Here is a 16237-nt window from a genome sequence, read left to right on the forward strand (position 1 = left end):
CTGGGAGAAGTGCCCAGGACACTATTTGGAAAAAAGTCCTCTAGTTCTGATACAACTGTGCATAGTTAGTGGACGAGTCTGCTAAGCAGAGGTGAATGAAAGGCCCTGGACAAGACTTCAGGACTGCTGACCGCCCCCCACCCCGGCCAGCACCCTTGGCCACACATCACACTGGTCAGGGAGAGGGGACAATATCGCAGGTTTGGGAGGCCAGCCTCCTGATGCCCAGAGTCAGCCTTTGGCGCTGATCCACAGCTCGCCCCGAAGCCCAGCTGGACGTGAATGTCACCAGGCAACCTGGTCCGTGCGGGCCTTGAGGGTACAACACCAAGACTGGACAGTCCAGTCCCTGCCGACAGGCTCCCAGTGCAGGTGGGCAGAGAAGGCACGTCCATGGGAGGCACCACAGCAGACCGTGGCTCTGGGGTCCGATGGGCTCGGTTCCAAACTGCTGTGCCACACACTAACGTGGTCTCAGGCAGGTATGACCGGGCCTCTCACTGTTCAGTAAAATGGAGAGTAAATAATATCCCTATTCTCAGGGATAAGTTCAAAGAGCTTATAGCAGCATAAACAATAACTGGTGACCATCATGCTAGGGAACAATACTGGGTAGTATACAAATAGGATTAACTTATCAGACCTGTGCGGGAAATCACAAATAACCTAGTCCAGCGTCGCCCAAATTTCTGTTGCTTTGCCTAACACTTTTATGATTTTTTTCCTGATAGAATAACACCTGTACTATTATTTACTAAATTGTTTTTACTGCACTTAGATTTTAAAAAATGTTTTTATTCACCTTAAAAGGATAATACCCATAAAAGAAAAGATCTGAAAATTCCTATTTTTTGTAGTGCACATGAAGATACATAAACATTCTGGTTTTCACAATGACTGTCTAAGGCCCTCTAGATCATCTCTGGGAAACACGGATCTAGTCCATCTTTGTTCTCAATGTTCCTCACCCTGAGGCCTGCAGAGGAGAAGGGGTTTGTGTGAAGTTCCACAGGTAGAACTTCACAGCAGTGACACCACATTCAGGTCTGACACCAGCCTTGGCATCTCCCTAAAATACCACATGCTCTTTTCCTGGATGGGGAGCCTCTCTCCACCCAGCCCACCTCTGTCCCCACCTGTCCCCTCCTTCCCTTTGTCCTCCTGAGCCTGCACCTTCACGGATCAGCCACTAGAGGGCTCTCTGGGACCAAGAAGCAGAGCCGCAGAAGAGAAGGTTTTCAGGGAAATCCTCGCATCTCAAGGCACTGGGGTTCTGATTCCAAACGTCCTGAGTCTGACACAGCGTGACAGTGTCAGAGAAAGGCAGAGACCCAGACCTAGGCCTCCTGACCTGACCCAGGTGAAAACACAGCTCACCATAATCATCCTCACCACCACTACTGGCACTTGCTGTATGACAGGAGCTGTGCAAGCACTTGGCATGTCTTATCTCACTTAATCCTCACCAAAAACGCATAACGTAAGTACCGTCATCTCTGTTTTACAGATGAAGGAACAGGAGGCATCCAGAAATTAAGTGGCTTGTAACTTACAGTAGTGACTCAAAGTGAAGTCACCCAGTTCATGAGTGACAGGGTCAGGATTCAATCCAGGGCTGCCGGACTCCAGAACTATGCCTTACATTTGGGTTCGTGAAACCAATTATAAATACAGGATATCAGAAGACTGAAGAATAGCAGAAACTAGTCCAAGGATCCAACTGAGTTCAGAGGCCGAGAACGTCACTATAATTCTAAGTGGTGTTAACAGCTGGAATGTCTGCTCAACCCCAGGGCTCAACTCCAGACCACCCTTGTAATCCTGCATCCAGTTCTGAGGCTGGGCCTTAAGAGCGACACGGTAACCTTGGGCATTGCTAGAGGAGGGCAGCTAGGGAGGGGGTGGGGCTGGGGGGGCGGCGAGGACTCACAACCACGTCGCACGAGGAAGGGCAGCCGTAATCCACCAGGGGCACCTGTAATCCACCAGGACCAATGGCAAGGGAATTGTGAGACAGCTCCTCGGATGGACAGCCTGCACTGCCGCACCATCACACGGAGTTTCTCAAGGCCTTATGGAGAAGGTAGATACATCTTCCAGGAATCAGAGCAGTGCTCTGGAGGGACACACATCAGGTCTTGTGGGGAGAGCCGCAAAAAGTGAATATCTGGGGGTAGAAGAAGGGCAGACAGAGCCAAACCACTCTCATGTGGACTGAAGATTATAGAGATTCTATAAGATAGAGGGGGAAAAAGATACAGTATGTAAAGTTTTGAGATATGGAGTGACTTGCCCAGGGCCCATGCTGGTCCCGTAGAGAACAGCTGCCCCATCCTCCTGGTGCCACACCATGAATGGGTGAAACGCCTGCCTGTGAAGACACCGGGCCCAGGTGCAGAACAACAGCCCACGCTGCAGCATCTGAGGACAGGCTTTGGGCGTTCTCGATGACTCTGCCAGCTCCACCTTGAGGAGAGGCACAGGCTGTGGCACCGAAAGAAGAGCAGGATCATTCTCAAGGACAGGGCTGGGGAACGACAAGCCTTCTGAATTTTCTCACGATTCCTCAACAGACCTACAAGGTCCAACCAAGGAAAGTGCTTGGTTAGATCAATAGGAAACTCAAAATTAATAGAGTGATGTCAACTCCTCACAGGCCGGGACACCATTCTCTCCTGAAGGAGACGACACTGAATTTATTAATCAGCCAATTCCAGATACACGATTAGCCCCACAGACTGGCACTCATCCTGATCCCATCAACACCGCAATCAACTCGTGATCTGGGGAAGTGGCCAAGTCGTCACATCTCTCTAGCATCAGTAGCAAGGAGGTTAACCAGAGAAGCAGTGTTACAGCATCACCAAGAAGGAAGCCATAAATTCTGACAGAAGCGGCCAGGGAAGGTTCTAGAGAGCAGCAGCCACTGGAGCGGGGTCTTAAAGTTGAGCTTCAGACGGAGCACAGGGAGAAGGGCCAGCTGGGCTAAGAAAACAGCCCAAAATGAAGGCCTGAAGGTTTTCAGTATTTCCGCAGGGCTGGGTGGTTCTGATGGGTGGGAGTGGAGGGACTGTGGAGCACAGGGTGGGGAAAGCATCCTGGGGTCGGAATGTGGGAGGAGCTAGGTGCCCAGAGCAGGGCCTGGAGATACACTGTGTCCACCCAGGGATGTGAGGGGAGGAGTGACAGAATCAGGTAGCAGGGAAGTGAATCCTTCGAGCAAAAACATGAGGTCTGGAGTCAGACAGACCTGAGTCCACCATTTAGAAAATGTGTGATCTTGGGGACTTCCCTGGAGGTTCAGTGGTTAGGACGCCACACCTCCGCTGCAGGGAGCGTGGGTTCAATCCCTGGACAGGGAACTGAGATCCCGCATGCCGTGTGGTGTGGCCAAAAATAATAATAATAATAGAAAATGTGTTATCTTGGGCAAGTCATTTAACCGTTTATGCCTCAGTCCGAAAAGTGGGGATTATTACCAGCACCTTCCCTCACTGGATCTGAGCACCGAAGAAAATAATGTAGGTAAAGTGCTTAGCACGGTTGGCATAGTAAATGTTTAGAAGATGTTAGATATTTTATCACTGCTATTAAAGAGGCAGATCTTAAAAAAAAAAAAAAAAAAAAGAGGCAGATCTTTTCAGAGTATCTATGACCACACACCTTTGTTCCCCAGCCAAGACAAAAAGACATCCCCCCCAGCTTGGGGTAGTTAGGGGCTAACTCTATTAAGGCAGTGGTTCTTGATGGAGAGGGTGGTGATTTCCAAACATACCCCTGCCCCAACACACACACACACACACGGACCTTTCACAATGTCTGGAGACACTTTGGGTTGTCATAACTGGCAGGGTGCAAGTGGCATCTAGGGGGTAGACTAGGGATGTTGCTAATCACCCTACAGTGCACAAGACAGTCCCCACAGCAGAGAACGATCCAGCCCAAAATGAACATAATATCAAGGCTGAGGAACTCTGTCCTAAGGAAATATATGTGGCCTTTAGGTAACACGGTAGCAGCTGGGACCCTGGCCTGAGGCAAAAGTACACGTAGGCCAAGAATTGCAGTTATGGCATATGGTTTGCTCATTTATAAAAAGGCATCCGTCTGGATCCTCCATTTGTCAGAGTAAATATCAGGGTGAGTAAAAAACAAAAAACAATCCATGTATATATTATATATAATATATATATAATATAAATATTCCATGACCAAGTGGGATTTATTCTAGGTAAGCTAGGCTGGTTCAATATTCAAAGATGAATCCATTTAATCTACCATATTGACCAGTGAAAACAGAAAAAATTTAAGATTATAGCAATTGATGCAGAAAAAGCATTCAACAAAATTAAGCCATTCAATGTTTTCAAGAAAAATCTCTCAGTACAGGAAGAGAGGGGAACTTCTATAAAAATCTTACAGTTGGCATCATATTGAAAGGTGAAAGACTGAAGGCTTTCCCTGTAAGATCAGGCACAAGGCTAGGATGTTACTGGAACCAGTCTTTTTTAACACAGTACTGAAAGTTCTAGCCAGTGCAATAAGACCAAAAAAAAAAAAAAAAAAAAGGTATACAGATCATAAAAGAAGTACAACTACTTCTATTTGTAGACAACATGTGCTATCTACACAGAAAATCCCAAGAATTTTAACCAAACACTCACAGAACTACAAAGTGAGTGCAGAAAGGTCATAAGACAGGTTTAACACTCAAAAATAAATTTCATTTCTATATACTACCAATGAACATGTGGAAACTGAAATAAAAAACACATTACCATTTACAATTGCTCCAAAGAATATTAAATACTTAGGTATAAATCTAACAAAACATTTACAAGATCTGATAAATGGCTAAAATAAAAAATAACATCACCAAATGCTGGCAAGAATGCAAAGAAACTGGATCATTCACACACTGCTGACAGAAACGTAAAATGGTACAGCCACTCTGGAAAATGGTTTGCAAAATACTTTTAAAACTAAAAACGGGCTTGCCATACAACCCAGCAATTGTACTGACATAACATCCCAGAGAAATAAAAACTAATCTTCATAAAGAAACTTGTACATGAGTATTCACAGCAGCTTTATTTGTAATAGCCAGACCTGGAAGCTATGCAAATTTCCTTCAATGGGTAAATGGATAAACAAACTGTGGTAGATCCATACCATGGAATACTACTCAGCAATGAAAAGGAATGAACGCTTCATACATGCACCAACATGAATGATCCTCAAGGAAATTACACTGAGTGAAAGAAGCCAAACTCAAAAGGACACGGAGTATAATTACATTTATAGAACATTCATGAAATAACAATGACAGAGGTGAAGAACAAACAGATTAGTGGTTGCCAGGGGTTAGGGTATGTTGGGAAGGTGCAGGGCATGGATGTGTCTGTAATGGGGTAGCATGAAGGAGTCTTGTGGTGATGGTACAGTTAAGCGTCTTGATTGCGGTAGAAGAAGCCACACATGATAAAACTGCTGAGCTACACACACAAACACACATACACGAACATGCACACACTCAAACGAGTGCATATATAACTGGAGAAACAAGAATGAGCGCTAAGGATTGTGCCAATGTCAACTTCCTGGTTTTGATAATGTGCTGTAGTTATGCGAGCTGTCAACACTGGAAGAGACTGGGTGAAAAGTGCACTGGATCTCCCTATTTCCCTGCACCTTCCTGTGAATCTATAATTACTTCAAAATAAAAAGCTTAATGTTTTTAAAAACCAAATTTTAAAGGAGGAAAATTATTTGAATGAATACTTTGCTAAAGAAGATAGACCAGGGGGCCAGAGAACCAAGGAATCAGGGAACTTGGGAACCAAGAAAAGAAGGAAAATGGTCAACTTGATGAAGAGGAAGGTGAAGGAGGAGGAGACAAGGTGATCAAGATGCTGGTTACGTCGAGTAACAAAACCAAGAAACAGAAAACAGCCTCGTGCTTGCTGCTGGGGAATGAAATACTGATGTATACTACAACATGGACCTTGACAACATTATGCAAAGTGAAAGAAGCCTGAGAGGAAGGTCACGTATTGCATGGTTCCATTTATATGATATATCCAGAATAGGCAAATCCAGAGACAGAAAGCAGATTAGTAGCTGCCAGGGGTTAGGAGGAGGGGGTGTGTTAATCATGGTTTCTGTATTTTATGATGCTTTGACATCTTGGGGCCTTGTGGACCCAGAGCGGGGGTTGCCCCTCCCAGAGTCAGCTAACTCCTGGAGAAAGCAAACAGCTTGCCTGAGGACATCCCTTTGAAATGCAAATCAATCAGTCCTGAGTGCAAACCCCAACCCAACTCACGTAATCAGTCTGGAACACAGTCTCTGCCCTCAATCACCCCAGGACCAGTTATGGACAACTAGGGACCACCTCTACAGCCCAGGCTGCTCAAAGTGTTTACCTATCTAACCCTAAGTCTGCTCAGCTTGCTAACCCTGCCCTGCCTTGCCTTTCCCACAAAGACCTCAATAAAGGCTCCTGCCCACATTTCCCCCTCTCTTCTTCTGCCTCCGGATCACCCCTGGCACTTCCCCATGTGGCTCTGCCTCCTGTTTCTGTGGATCTGTGAGTAGAAAAACTTCATCGTTCGTGACAGTCATATCTGTTTCCGTGTGCCCTACCATACCTAATTAAAACAAATCCCAGGTACATTTTAAAACAGGGGGGAATAGGAAGTGTTTCATGTGTATATGGTTGTCATTTGGGGTGATAAAAATATTCTGGAATTAGCTAGTGGTAATGGCTGCACATCACTGTGAATGAGCTAATTGTCTCTAGCGGTAAATTTTATTCTGTATTTCTGTACTTTGCATTTCTATATAGACAATCTTTGTCTATGAATAAAAGGTTTTTTTTTTTTAAAAAAAAAAGGCCAATGGTAAATGAGCCCAGGAAAAGATGCACAGCATCAGTAGTCATTAGGCAAATGCAAATTAAAATCACAATGAGGTACTACTGCATATCCATTAAGATGGGTAAAATTTTAAAAACCACAATATGAAGTATTGGTGAGGATATGGAGCAAATGGAACTTTCACAAATTGTTGCTAAGAATCCAAAATGGTACATCCACTTTGGAAAGCAATTTTCCAGTTTCTTACATAGTATACACTTAACCGCACAACCTCACAATTCCACTCCAAGGTATTTACCAAAAAGTAATAAACACGTATGTCCACACAAATATCTGTACGTGAATATTTATAGCAGCTTTATTCATAACACCCCAAACTGGAAGCAACCCAAATGTCCAAAGACTCGTAAATAAATAAACTACGGTTCAGCCACACAACAGAATATTATTCCGCAATAAAAACAAACTCCTGATACATGTCACAACAGAGGTGGATATAAAAAGCATTATGCAAAGTGAAAGAAGTCAGACAGAAAGGACCATACTTAACGTTCCATTTATATGACATTCTAGAAAAGGCAAAACTACAGCCAGTTCAGTTGTTTCCAAGGGCCGAGTGGCATGGGGATGGGACTGCAGAGGGGCACAAGGGACCTTTGGGTGGTAAAGGAAACATTCTGATCTTCACTGAAATGGTGGTCGGCATGCATTTGCCCAAACTCATCAAATTGTGCACTTAAAAAACAGGTGACTTAGGTAAATTATTCCCCAATTTTTTAAAAAAGAGGTGGGGGAGACCAAAGGCCAAGGGTCTAGTAAAGGGTACCAGTTGAAGACACACAGTTTCTTGGCACATGTCTGCAATGGGCTAGGTCTGAGGAAGCCAGCCTACTTGGCAAAACGCCCTAGCTAGACTTAGGACCCAAATCCAGTCCCTGTCACTCAATTTATGTCCGTGCAGGTGCAGTGGGCTTACCTTGAGGGCCTTGGTTACCTGGAAGGGGGGATTATGGCATTATGTACAGACAGGAGCAGGAATAAAAACATGAAGAGGTGAACAGTCTAAGAAGGGTTGAATGCTCTGCCCAAAGCCAGTGAGCAAGACAAGATTATAATGAATGCATAACCAAAAAAAAGAAAAAAAACAAGTAAAACTGCTTTGCTCTAAGTCTTGGTTTTCTTCAATTCAGCTAATGTTTCATAAAATGTTTCATAAGCCCTTCATGCCAGGTACTTTATAACATTCTCTCTAACCCTCTCAATAGTCCCTAAGGGTGGCCCTCCCTCCTGAGGCTGCAACAAAGAGGGCAAGGCAGCCACTGCCTTGGGAAGGGCTTGGGTTCTGCAACCACAGGGCTCGCATACATATCCGGACTCTGCCCCTTGCTGGCTGGTGTCCCAGAACAATCACTGAATGCCTTTGACCCCCTCTATCCACCCACCACCAGTTCCAGTAATAACACTGATCGTAGAAAACAGTCATCATACTTTCCCCACCTTCCTCTGTCAGTAAAGTTTTACACCTCAACAGTGTTCCTTGAGGGCTCTGCTTTTAGACAAGTCTAATCTAGTCAGCCAATGAAGATCAGTATTCAAATCATCTCGGGGCAGCTTGGATGGCCTTGTTTTTCCTCTTAAATGTGACAAAAAGGGAGTCATCTCTTGCATGTCCTGAAATCTATCTTGTCACTTCCAGAAAGGTAGGTGTTACCTCTGGTATCAGTCAGGTTTTTCAGAGACACAGAAACAGTTAAGATGGAGATATTCATACTTACATATATACAGGAGGTGGTGGGGGAGACAAAGAGGGGGAAACAGAGAGAAAGAGAGAGAGACACAGACAGGCAGACAGACATTTCAAGGACTTCAGTGATTGTGCAGGGTGGCAACTTCAGAATTTACAGGGCCAGCTAGCAGCTGGAAACTCTCGGGCAGGAGTCAATGCTGCAGTCTTGCAGAATTTCTTTCTCAGTGAAACCTCAGTTTTGCTCTTAAGGACCTTTTAGCTGATTGGACAAAGCCCACCCACATTTTGAGGATAATCTTTTTATTTAAACGCAACTGACTGTGGACATTAACCACATCTACAAAACATCTTCAAGGCAACACCTAGGTTAGTGTTTGACTGAATAACTGGGTTATTCAATACAATCGCCCAACCACCTTGACACTTAAAACTGACCATCACAACTGTCCTGGGTGGTCATCTGACACACACAGAGGGGGCTGAGGACTCCTACTCAAGTTTTTGAGAGAAGCAGGAACACACTTAGGAAGGGCAGGATTGTCTAACAGAAAAATAACTACCGCCCTTTCTTGGGGACTCTCCACCCACAGATGGTTCTGCTGTTCCCACTACACCCCTGGATGAGCTCTGTGACATAAACCAGAAACATTTTGGCATAACATCTAGTAAAGGGATCTGAGTGACCAAAAAAAAAAAAAAAAAAAAAAAAAAGTGAGAACAAGGACACAGACTGCAACCTCTCAAACATCAAAAATAAAATTCATTTATTAAGGAAAAGTTTAACACATGAATCGTGTGCAGAACCCAAAATAAGATCTTCCATGAGCTCCAGCATGATCCACGTCCCTATACATACCATGCGGGAAACACACATCCAACGCAGGCACATAACATACACAGGACTGTCTTGTTATCAAGACCTGCTGGAGGGTAGTTTTTCATATTCCTCTTATTCACACATCCACTGACATGTTCTACAACAGAGCCACATGATTTTATTGTTCAGTAAAACAAAATCACTTCTACAGCACCACCTTCATCGAAACAAAAGAACGCGGCTGACAACAGGCACCCTCACTCCCCACTGCAACTCTGGCAACCTTAGATCAGCACCGTTTATGTCTCCTGGCCAGGAAAGGACCCAGTGGTACAAGGACAGGGAAGAAATGCCACAGGCAGATGCTGTGAGAGCAAACAGCCTTGCAACCAGCAGGACTGTCTAAAAAGTATTGACCGTGATTTCAAAGACAAAGCACTCTCCTTTCCCCTTCGAGACGTGTAATGTACTTTGAAAAAATTAATTCTAAGGCAGACATCGAGCCGACTCCTGTACACCAAGTCATGCCACTTACATTTTTTATTTCCACCGTGACAAAGCAGCTTTGTGTTCTGAGCAGGGCCGATGCCGGGTCTCGCCTTAACGTCCCATCGGCCATGAACTAAACTGATACAGACCCCCTTGCGGTGAATAGTGAATAGAGGGAGCTGTAAACACACATAAATTGAGACTCTGCACTTCCAAAAAGCATGAGGTGAACATGTAGTTAAACACAGATGATGTTCTACAATTTAGGAAGGGAGACATTTTAGAAAAAAAGAGACAGGAGAACAGGGAGGGGGAAAGGATTTTCCTGATGTACCTGTTTGCCTGGGGGTAGAGAGTGAACGGTGAGCCTCAGCCCGTGAAGTTGGCTGGAGAGGTCAGTGACAGAGAAGGAGGGTGTAAGCGGCAGGGTCTAGGCTAAGACATGCCACACAGTCACATACCTCTGTGCAGATGAAGGGCTCCTAGCAGCTGGACAACAGCACAACATAAATAATGCCACTTGTGAATGGTACAACTTCTAGGAAAAAGGGAATAGTAGGATGCCAGGTCATGCTGTTTCCAGCAAGAACCTACATTTAAGGAGAGGTATACTGCCTACAGGGAGTTGGAAACCTGCTCCCAATAGCGGCATTTGCAGGACAGAACAAGGGGCTCTGAGAAGCTACCTCTGGGCCGATGGAATCTGGGGTTGCCCTGGGGAGACTGGAGGAGGACACAGAGCCCAACAGCACTGGGCCAGAAAGCCCCACGGTTTGGTTTGGTCTGACAGATGTGGCCTCACACTCCTGAAAGCCTTCGCTCTGCTGCTCCCCGATCAGTCTCTTACTGATGCTGGGGCTTTCTCACCAGAGACTAAAGCAGGGCCCAGGAAGAGGCTGGGCAGCTGGTTCCTAAGAGCACTGGGAGGAAAGCAGGGAGGGCTCCCTGACTGAGCAGCCCCGTGGGCAGCAGAGGAGTAAGCTTCCCTGAGCTGGCCCCGCGGGCTGCTTCCAGAAGAGGAAGGGCTTCCTCCACTACGACCTCTGGCCGACCCTTTACTCGATACCTCATTGCTGTGCAACTGCACTAGCCGGAAGGTCCCCATGGGGTCCGCCCTGCCTAAGTCTCCTGAAGCAGCCATGCCATCGGGCTGTCAAAGCAGCAAAAGCACAGGAAAGCAATTGAACAGGACGAAGGCCAGGCCAAACTAGCTTCCCGAAGCCCCACGGCTAGAGCTGTCTCTCCTATGCACCACCTTCCCTGGGCAGGGGCTCTGAAGCAAGAGACCTGGGGCCAGAGGACCTCAGTATTGTGCCACCCAGTCCTCAGGTCCCAGCATCATAGTCCGGGTCTCAAGACCCACCTGGAGAGGACTGCCTCTAGCAGTGCCCAGAGCCTCCGCCGTGGAAGCTGTGGGTGGGCTACACATCTGACCCCCTTCTACTGGCCTGCACCTTCTCGCTGAAAACAACTCTCAGGACCACTCTGGAAAGACTGCTGGAACCGGGGCTTGCAAAGAGGAGCTGACAGTTCTTGAAGTTACATTTTGGTACTAGAAGTTACTTAGAAAGCCCAAGGGCAGGGAAAGCCTGCAGAGGGCAGGGCTGCTGCCACCTCCAGCTAGAACCCTGGTCATGTAAGCACCTGTGAGTGACCACCAAAGAGCAGAAAGGATGGAGGAAAGTGTCATTTTCCTAAGGGAGACCAAATCACCACTGACTCCATCTTCCTAAGTGAATAAATTATTAGGTGGGTCAGGAGTCACTGCAATGAGAGAATCTGGCTTTGGAACAGAAGAGAAAGAAAAAGCTGGGGCTGTGAGGGCGAGTCACAGCCCCTAGGAGCTTTGGTGAAATACAAAAACAAAACCCCTGATAAAGTGGTGCTGTTCTCCCCACTTTCAGGCAAGAGCCTGGTAGCAGGGGTAGAGGACAGCAGAACCCTGTTATATATGCAGGGGAGCGTGCGCGCGCGCGCGCGCGCACACACACACACACACACACACACACACACACACACACACACACACACACACACACACAGCTCAAGAGATGGAGAGTCAATGAACACCCTTCTGCAATACTTCTCACACCAAGAGGGAAGACGGGGCAGCCGAAAGCAAGGCAAGGGACCTTCCCCTGCCTTCTCGGCAGTTTGTTCCCAAACCCGAAGGCCGACCTTGAGGTGAGTCAGCCCTGAGGCTGTTTCTTTTCTGATACCCAGGGAGGCATGCATGCGGGGGTGGAGCGGGGGGGGGGGGGGGGGGGGGGTTGGGGGGCGGGCGGGCAGAGACAAGGGCATGATTAGTGTTTAGAACACAGGAGACCAAAGCCCCAACCATTGGAAGTCCAGGTCCTGGAGGCAGCTTGGGGCGGGGCACTGTTTCTGCCCATCCTCCTCATCCTCTGGGGATTGTAAACAACTGAGCACCACTCGTAGTGTCGGACCAGCTGCTGCAAACTCTAGGAACTGAATCTCACACGCTCTGGGCACACTGGCCTCGTCTTCTTGTCCATGGCAAAAGTCTGGGTGTCTTCCTGGACATTGCCGTGACGCTTGTCTGTCAGGGGCTGAGGCTGCGAAACAGGCCTGAATGCACAACGCAGCCATTTTCTAAGCCTCCTATGGAGAGAAACACACCCCACGTGGCCATCCTTCCCCTCGGCCTTGTGCACCGGCAAACATCTCCTGAGTCCTTCATGTCTTCTCAGTAGGAAATGTGGCTGGTCAACGGGAGGCAAAGTCCATGGTGCCCCTCAAAGGTCCACACTCTGATGATCCTGATGAAAATCTCTGGGGTCCCTGGCCAAGGGTGCGGAGGGTCTAAGCAGACATCTCCTGCGTTAAGCTTCTTCTCAGCGGGAGAAGCCGAGCAAGGGTTTACTGAAGAAGGAACAATTCACAACAGTCCCAGATCCAGAGACGGAGTCTAAAAACAAAGGCTGATTTTAAATAAAATATAAATATTTTCAACTTTGGCAGCACTTGATACCTTCCAGGAGTTCCAGCAACTAAGATCATAACAGTATCGTGACCCACACGAGGAAACCGGAGAAGAGGAGGTGTCGCCGAGGGTGACAGCACGCCAGAGACAGGAAAGGCTAAAAACTCCAGCTTCGGGCAGCTGGTTTTAAACTACTAGGTAGGCTCCACTACGAGGTGGAGACTTGAACAGGTAGGAAAATATTGAGGTAAAATATTTGGGAGAGAGATAAGAGATGGGCCCGGCAAGGGCATAAAGAAGGGCATTTCCACTGACATCATCTAGGCCTGGCCCGGGCGAGGAGAACACATGAGGTGAGAGACATTAAAATTTTTAAATAAAGTGAGCTGTGCAACAGGAATAATTTGGATGAGGTGGGTCAGAAGGAGAAGGGCAGGCAGTAAGGGGGGAAGGCGTGATCAGGGAAAAGAGTTGAAAAGTTCCAGGTTAAAATAAGTACAAATGAACAGAGATGGCACTGCCCCTAGAGGTACCTCCCACATATCTGCTGCCGACTCTCTACCTGCCCTCAACCCTATCTGGCTCAGGGAACCCAGGTGCCAGGTAAGGGTACATGGATGGCAACCTTGCCTCTCCCCAGAGCCTGGACCCTACCTGAGGCTCTGGGGCCAGGTGCTGGGGAACATACAGGGCGGAGTGGGCCGGTGCAGGGAACGCACCCAGCCCGCTATACAAAGGCACTGGTGGAGTTGACGAAGACGGGAGCGCTGCTGGGCTGGATCAGCTCGTAGAGGGTCACACACGTCCCCACCACAAAGCCCACGAAGCCCAGGAGGCTGATCAGGGCGTCCTTGACGATGGTGACGGGGCTCATGCCCTCTGAGTAGTAGGTGGCGATCTCCAGGAGGGGCGGGATGATGAGGGCCAGGGCACTGCTGCTCACGGAGCCCACCAGGGAGATGACCAGGTCCAGGCGGGGGACGAGGATGGCCAAGACGCCTGTGGGAGAGAGGACACGCCTGTTGATGACTGCCCAGAGCTGAGAGAGACCGCCTCACTGTTCAGCAAATTTAGCAAGTGTTCTTCTCATAGTATGGAGAGCTCCAAGGAAGCTGAGACATCATCCAGTCCAATCTCTCATTCCACAGATGAGAAAACTGATGCCCGGAGATGTGGCATGACCCGGGTCTCACAGCAAGGATGGCAGAACTGGGACTGGAAACCAGATTTCCTAGCTTCGCCTGCCACAGTCCTTGATTTCCACCTTTCTGAGGAAAAGGAACCAAATTACATTCCAGGGTAACCCGGTCCTACCAAAGGAGAGCGAGTGGAGAGCAGAAGAGGAGGTGAACCTTTTCTAAGCGACTGCTCATCTTCTTACCACTGAGGGTACCTCCAACACAAACCACTCTACTTGAATGACAAGAAACGAAACGGGGAGAAAACCCTCCTTCTTCTGGAACGATCCCATATCAGCCCCATTGCACAGAGCGTTTTCACACAGGGAAAGGAGAAGCAGGTCTGTGTGTAGGCCAACCTCAGAAGCAAGGCCCCCCATGATGACTGCGTCCCTGTGCCAGGACAAACCAGTGGCTCCCACACCTGAAACTCAGCCCAGGTGTACACGAGCAAGGTGCAACTGATGATAAAGGTGAATGGGGGGGGACTTCCCTGGTGGTCCAGTGGGTAAGACTCCACTCCCAATGCAGGGGGCCCGGGTTTGATCCCTAGTCAGGGAACTAGTTCCCACATACCGCAACTAAGAGCCCACATGCCGCAACTTAGGAGTCTACATGCTGCAGCTAAGAGGTCTGCATGCTGCAACCAAAGATCACGCGTGCTGCAACTAAGACCCAGTGCAGCCAAAAATAAATAAATAAATAAATATTTTTTAAAAAGAGGGGCCTCCCTGGTGGCGCAGTGGTTGAGAGTCTGCCTGCTAATGCAGGGGACACGGGTTCGAGTCCTGGTCTGGGAGGATCCCACATGCCACCGAGCAACTGGGCCCGTGAGCCACAACTACTGAGCCTGCGCATCTGGAGCCTGTGCTCCGCAACGAGAGGCCGCGACAGTGAGAGGCCCGCGCACCGCAATGAAGAGTGGCCCCCGCTCGCCACAACTGGAGAAAGCCCTCACACAGAAACAAAGATCCAACACAGCCAAAAATAATAAATAAATAAATAAATAAATTTAAGAGAAAAAAAAAAAGAAACTGAATTGCCATTGCCGTCCGGATTTATTGCCTGAAACAAAAAAGCTCCTGATGTGGCTTAAAAAAAAAAAAAAAAAGATGAGTGGGGGCTGCATGAGGAAACGCCATCGGCTTGCAGAGCACACCAGCGCCTGTACCACCAGCCAGCTTGGGGGTGAAGGCCAATGTTTCACAGTTTTATTGAGGATTATGGCCTCTGGAATTAGGCACTTGTGTGTGAACCCTGGCTCTGCCTTGAGTGACACATGGCTCCTTTCTATTTCCCAGCGTTCTTGTTGGCAAAACAGGGATACAAAAAGCTCTTACGTCACAGAGATGTTGCGATGATCAGAGGAGATTACACGGGCACTTAACTAGAGTCCTGGTGTACACCAGGCACATAATACAGTCAATATTACTCATCACTAGTATACATCTTGTTGCTTATGGAAAGTGCATTGTTAACTCGTTAGTCATCGAATGTATTCTGATGGATTGTCTTCCCCGCTGCGGGGCTCCAGCCGGAGGTCCTGCGCATTGAGACAGTGATCCAGGGCATGTCTGTTACCTCACTGATCCCTATGAGAGACTCACACTAGACACGGGGGTTTCAGTTCTCACTTCATTTCATAAAGCAGAAATGTAGTTAAATTGCTCTGAGGAAGGCATCACAGTGGTGAGAGACCAGAACGTCTTGTATTGGCCGGAGTCCCATATAGCCTTTCTACGCTCCAGATGGATTGCCTGAATCGATCGCTGCTTCTTTGGCTGAGCACCAGACGAAAGCAGTGGGCTGCATTTAGAGGCCAGGCTTTGTGAGAAACACCTACTTTTAAACTGGAATACCACTCCATGCGGCAAAGGAAGAGGCATGCTGGGAGCCGGGATGTAGCAGGGGAGGAGCAGGGTCACGTCACCTGTCTTACACTCACTCTGCAGCTGTGCTGTCCGATAACGCCGCAGTCACTAGCTATCTAAATCTAAATGAATTCAGTTCTCCAATCACACTGGCCACATTGCAAGGACTCAACTGCCACCTGTGCCTAGTGGCTACTGTCCTGGACAGCACACCTAGAACACTCCCATCACACAGACCGTCTAGTGTCTAGTAGACAGCACTGGGAAGCATCCACTGAGCTGAATTTCCCTCCGCTCCACGGGTACGGAACTC

General features: G+C 47.8%; 1 protein-coding gene across 4 annotated transcripts in view; it reads right to left on the reverse strand.

Annotated features, from left to right (window-relative positions):
• Window positions 1–16237, reverse strand: part of SLC36A1 (solute carrier family 36 member 1) — a 164730-nt gene that overhangs the window by 99037 nt on the left and 49456 nt on the right. For 2 of the 4 annotated variants that reach the window (XM_004280327.3, XM_033406687.2), the window contains exon 11: window positions 9366–13874. The exons of the other annotated variants lie outside the window; for them this stretch is intronic. In XM_004280327.3, the coding sequence (XP_004280375.1) occupies window positions 13603–13874 (272 nt within the window). In that variant the 3' untranslated portion in view covers window positions 9366–13602. Of the gene's footprint in view, window positions 1–9365; window positions 13875–16237 lie in introns of those variants that run through there. 4 annotated transcript variants of the gene reach the window in all.

This window comes from Orcinus orca, chromosome 3 (assembly GCF_937001465.1).
Source record: "Orcinus orca chromosome 3, mOrcOrc1.1, whole genome shotgun sequence".
Taxonomy (NCBI): domain Eukaryota; kingdom Metazoa; phylum Chordata; class Mammalia; order Artiodactyla; family Delphinidae; genus Orcinus; species Orcinus orca.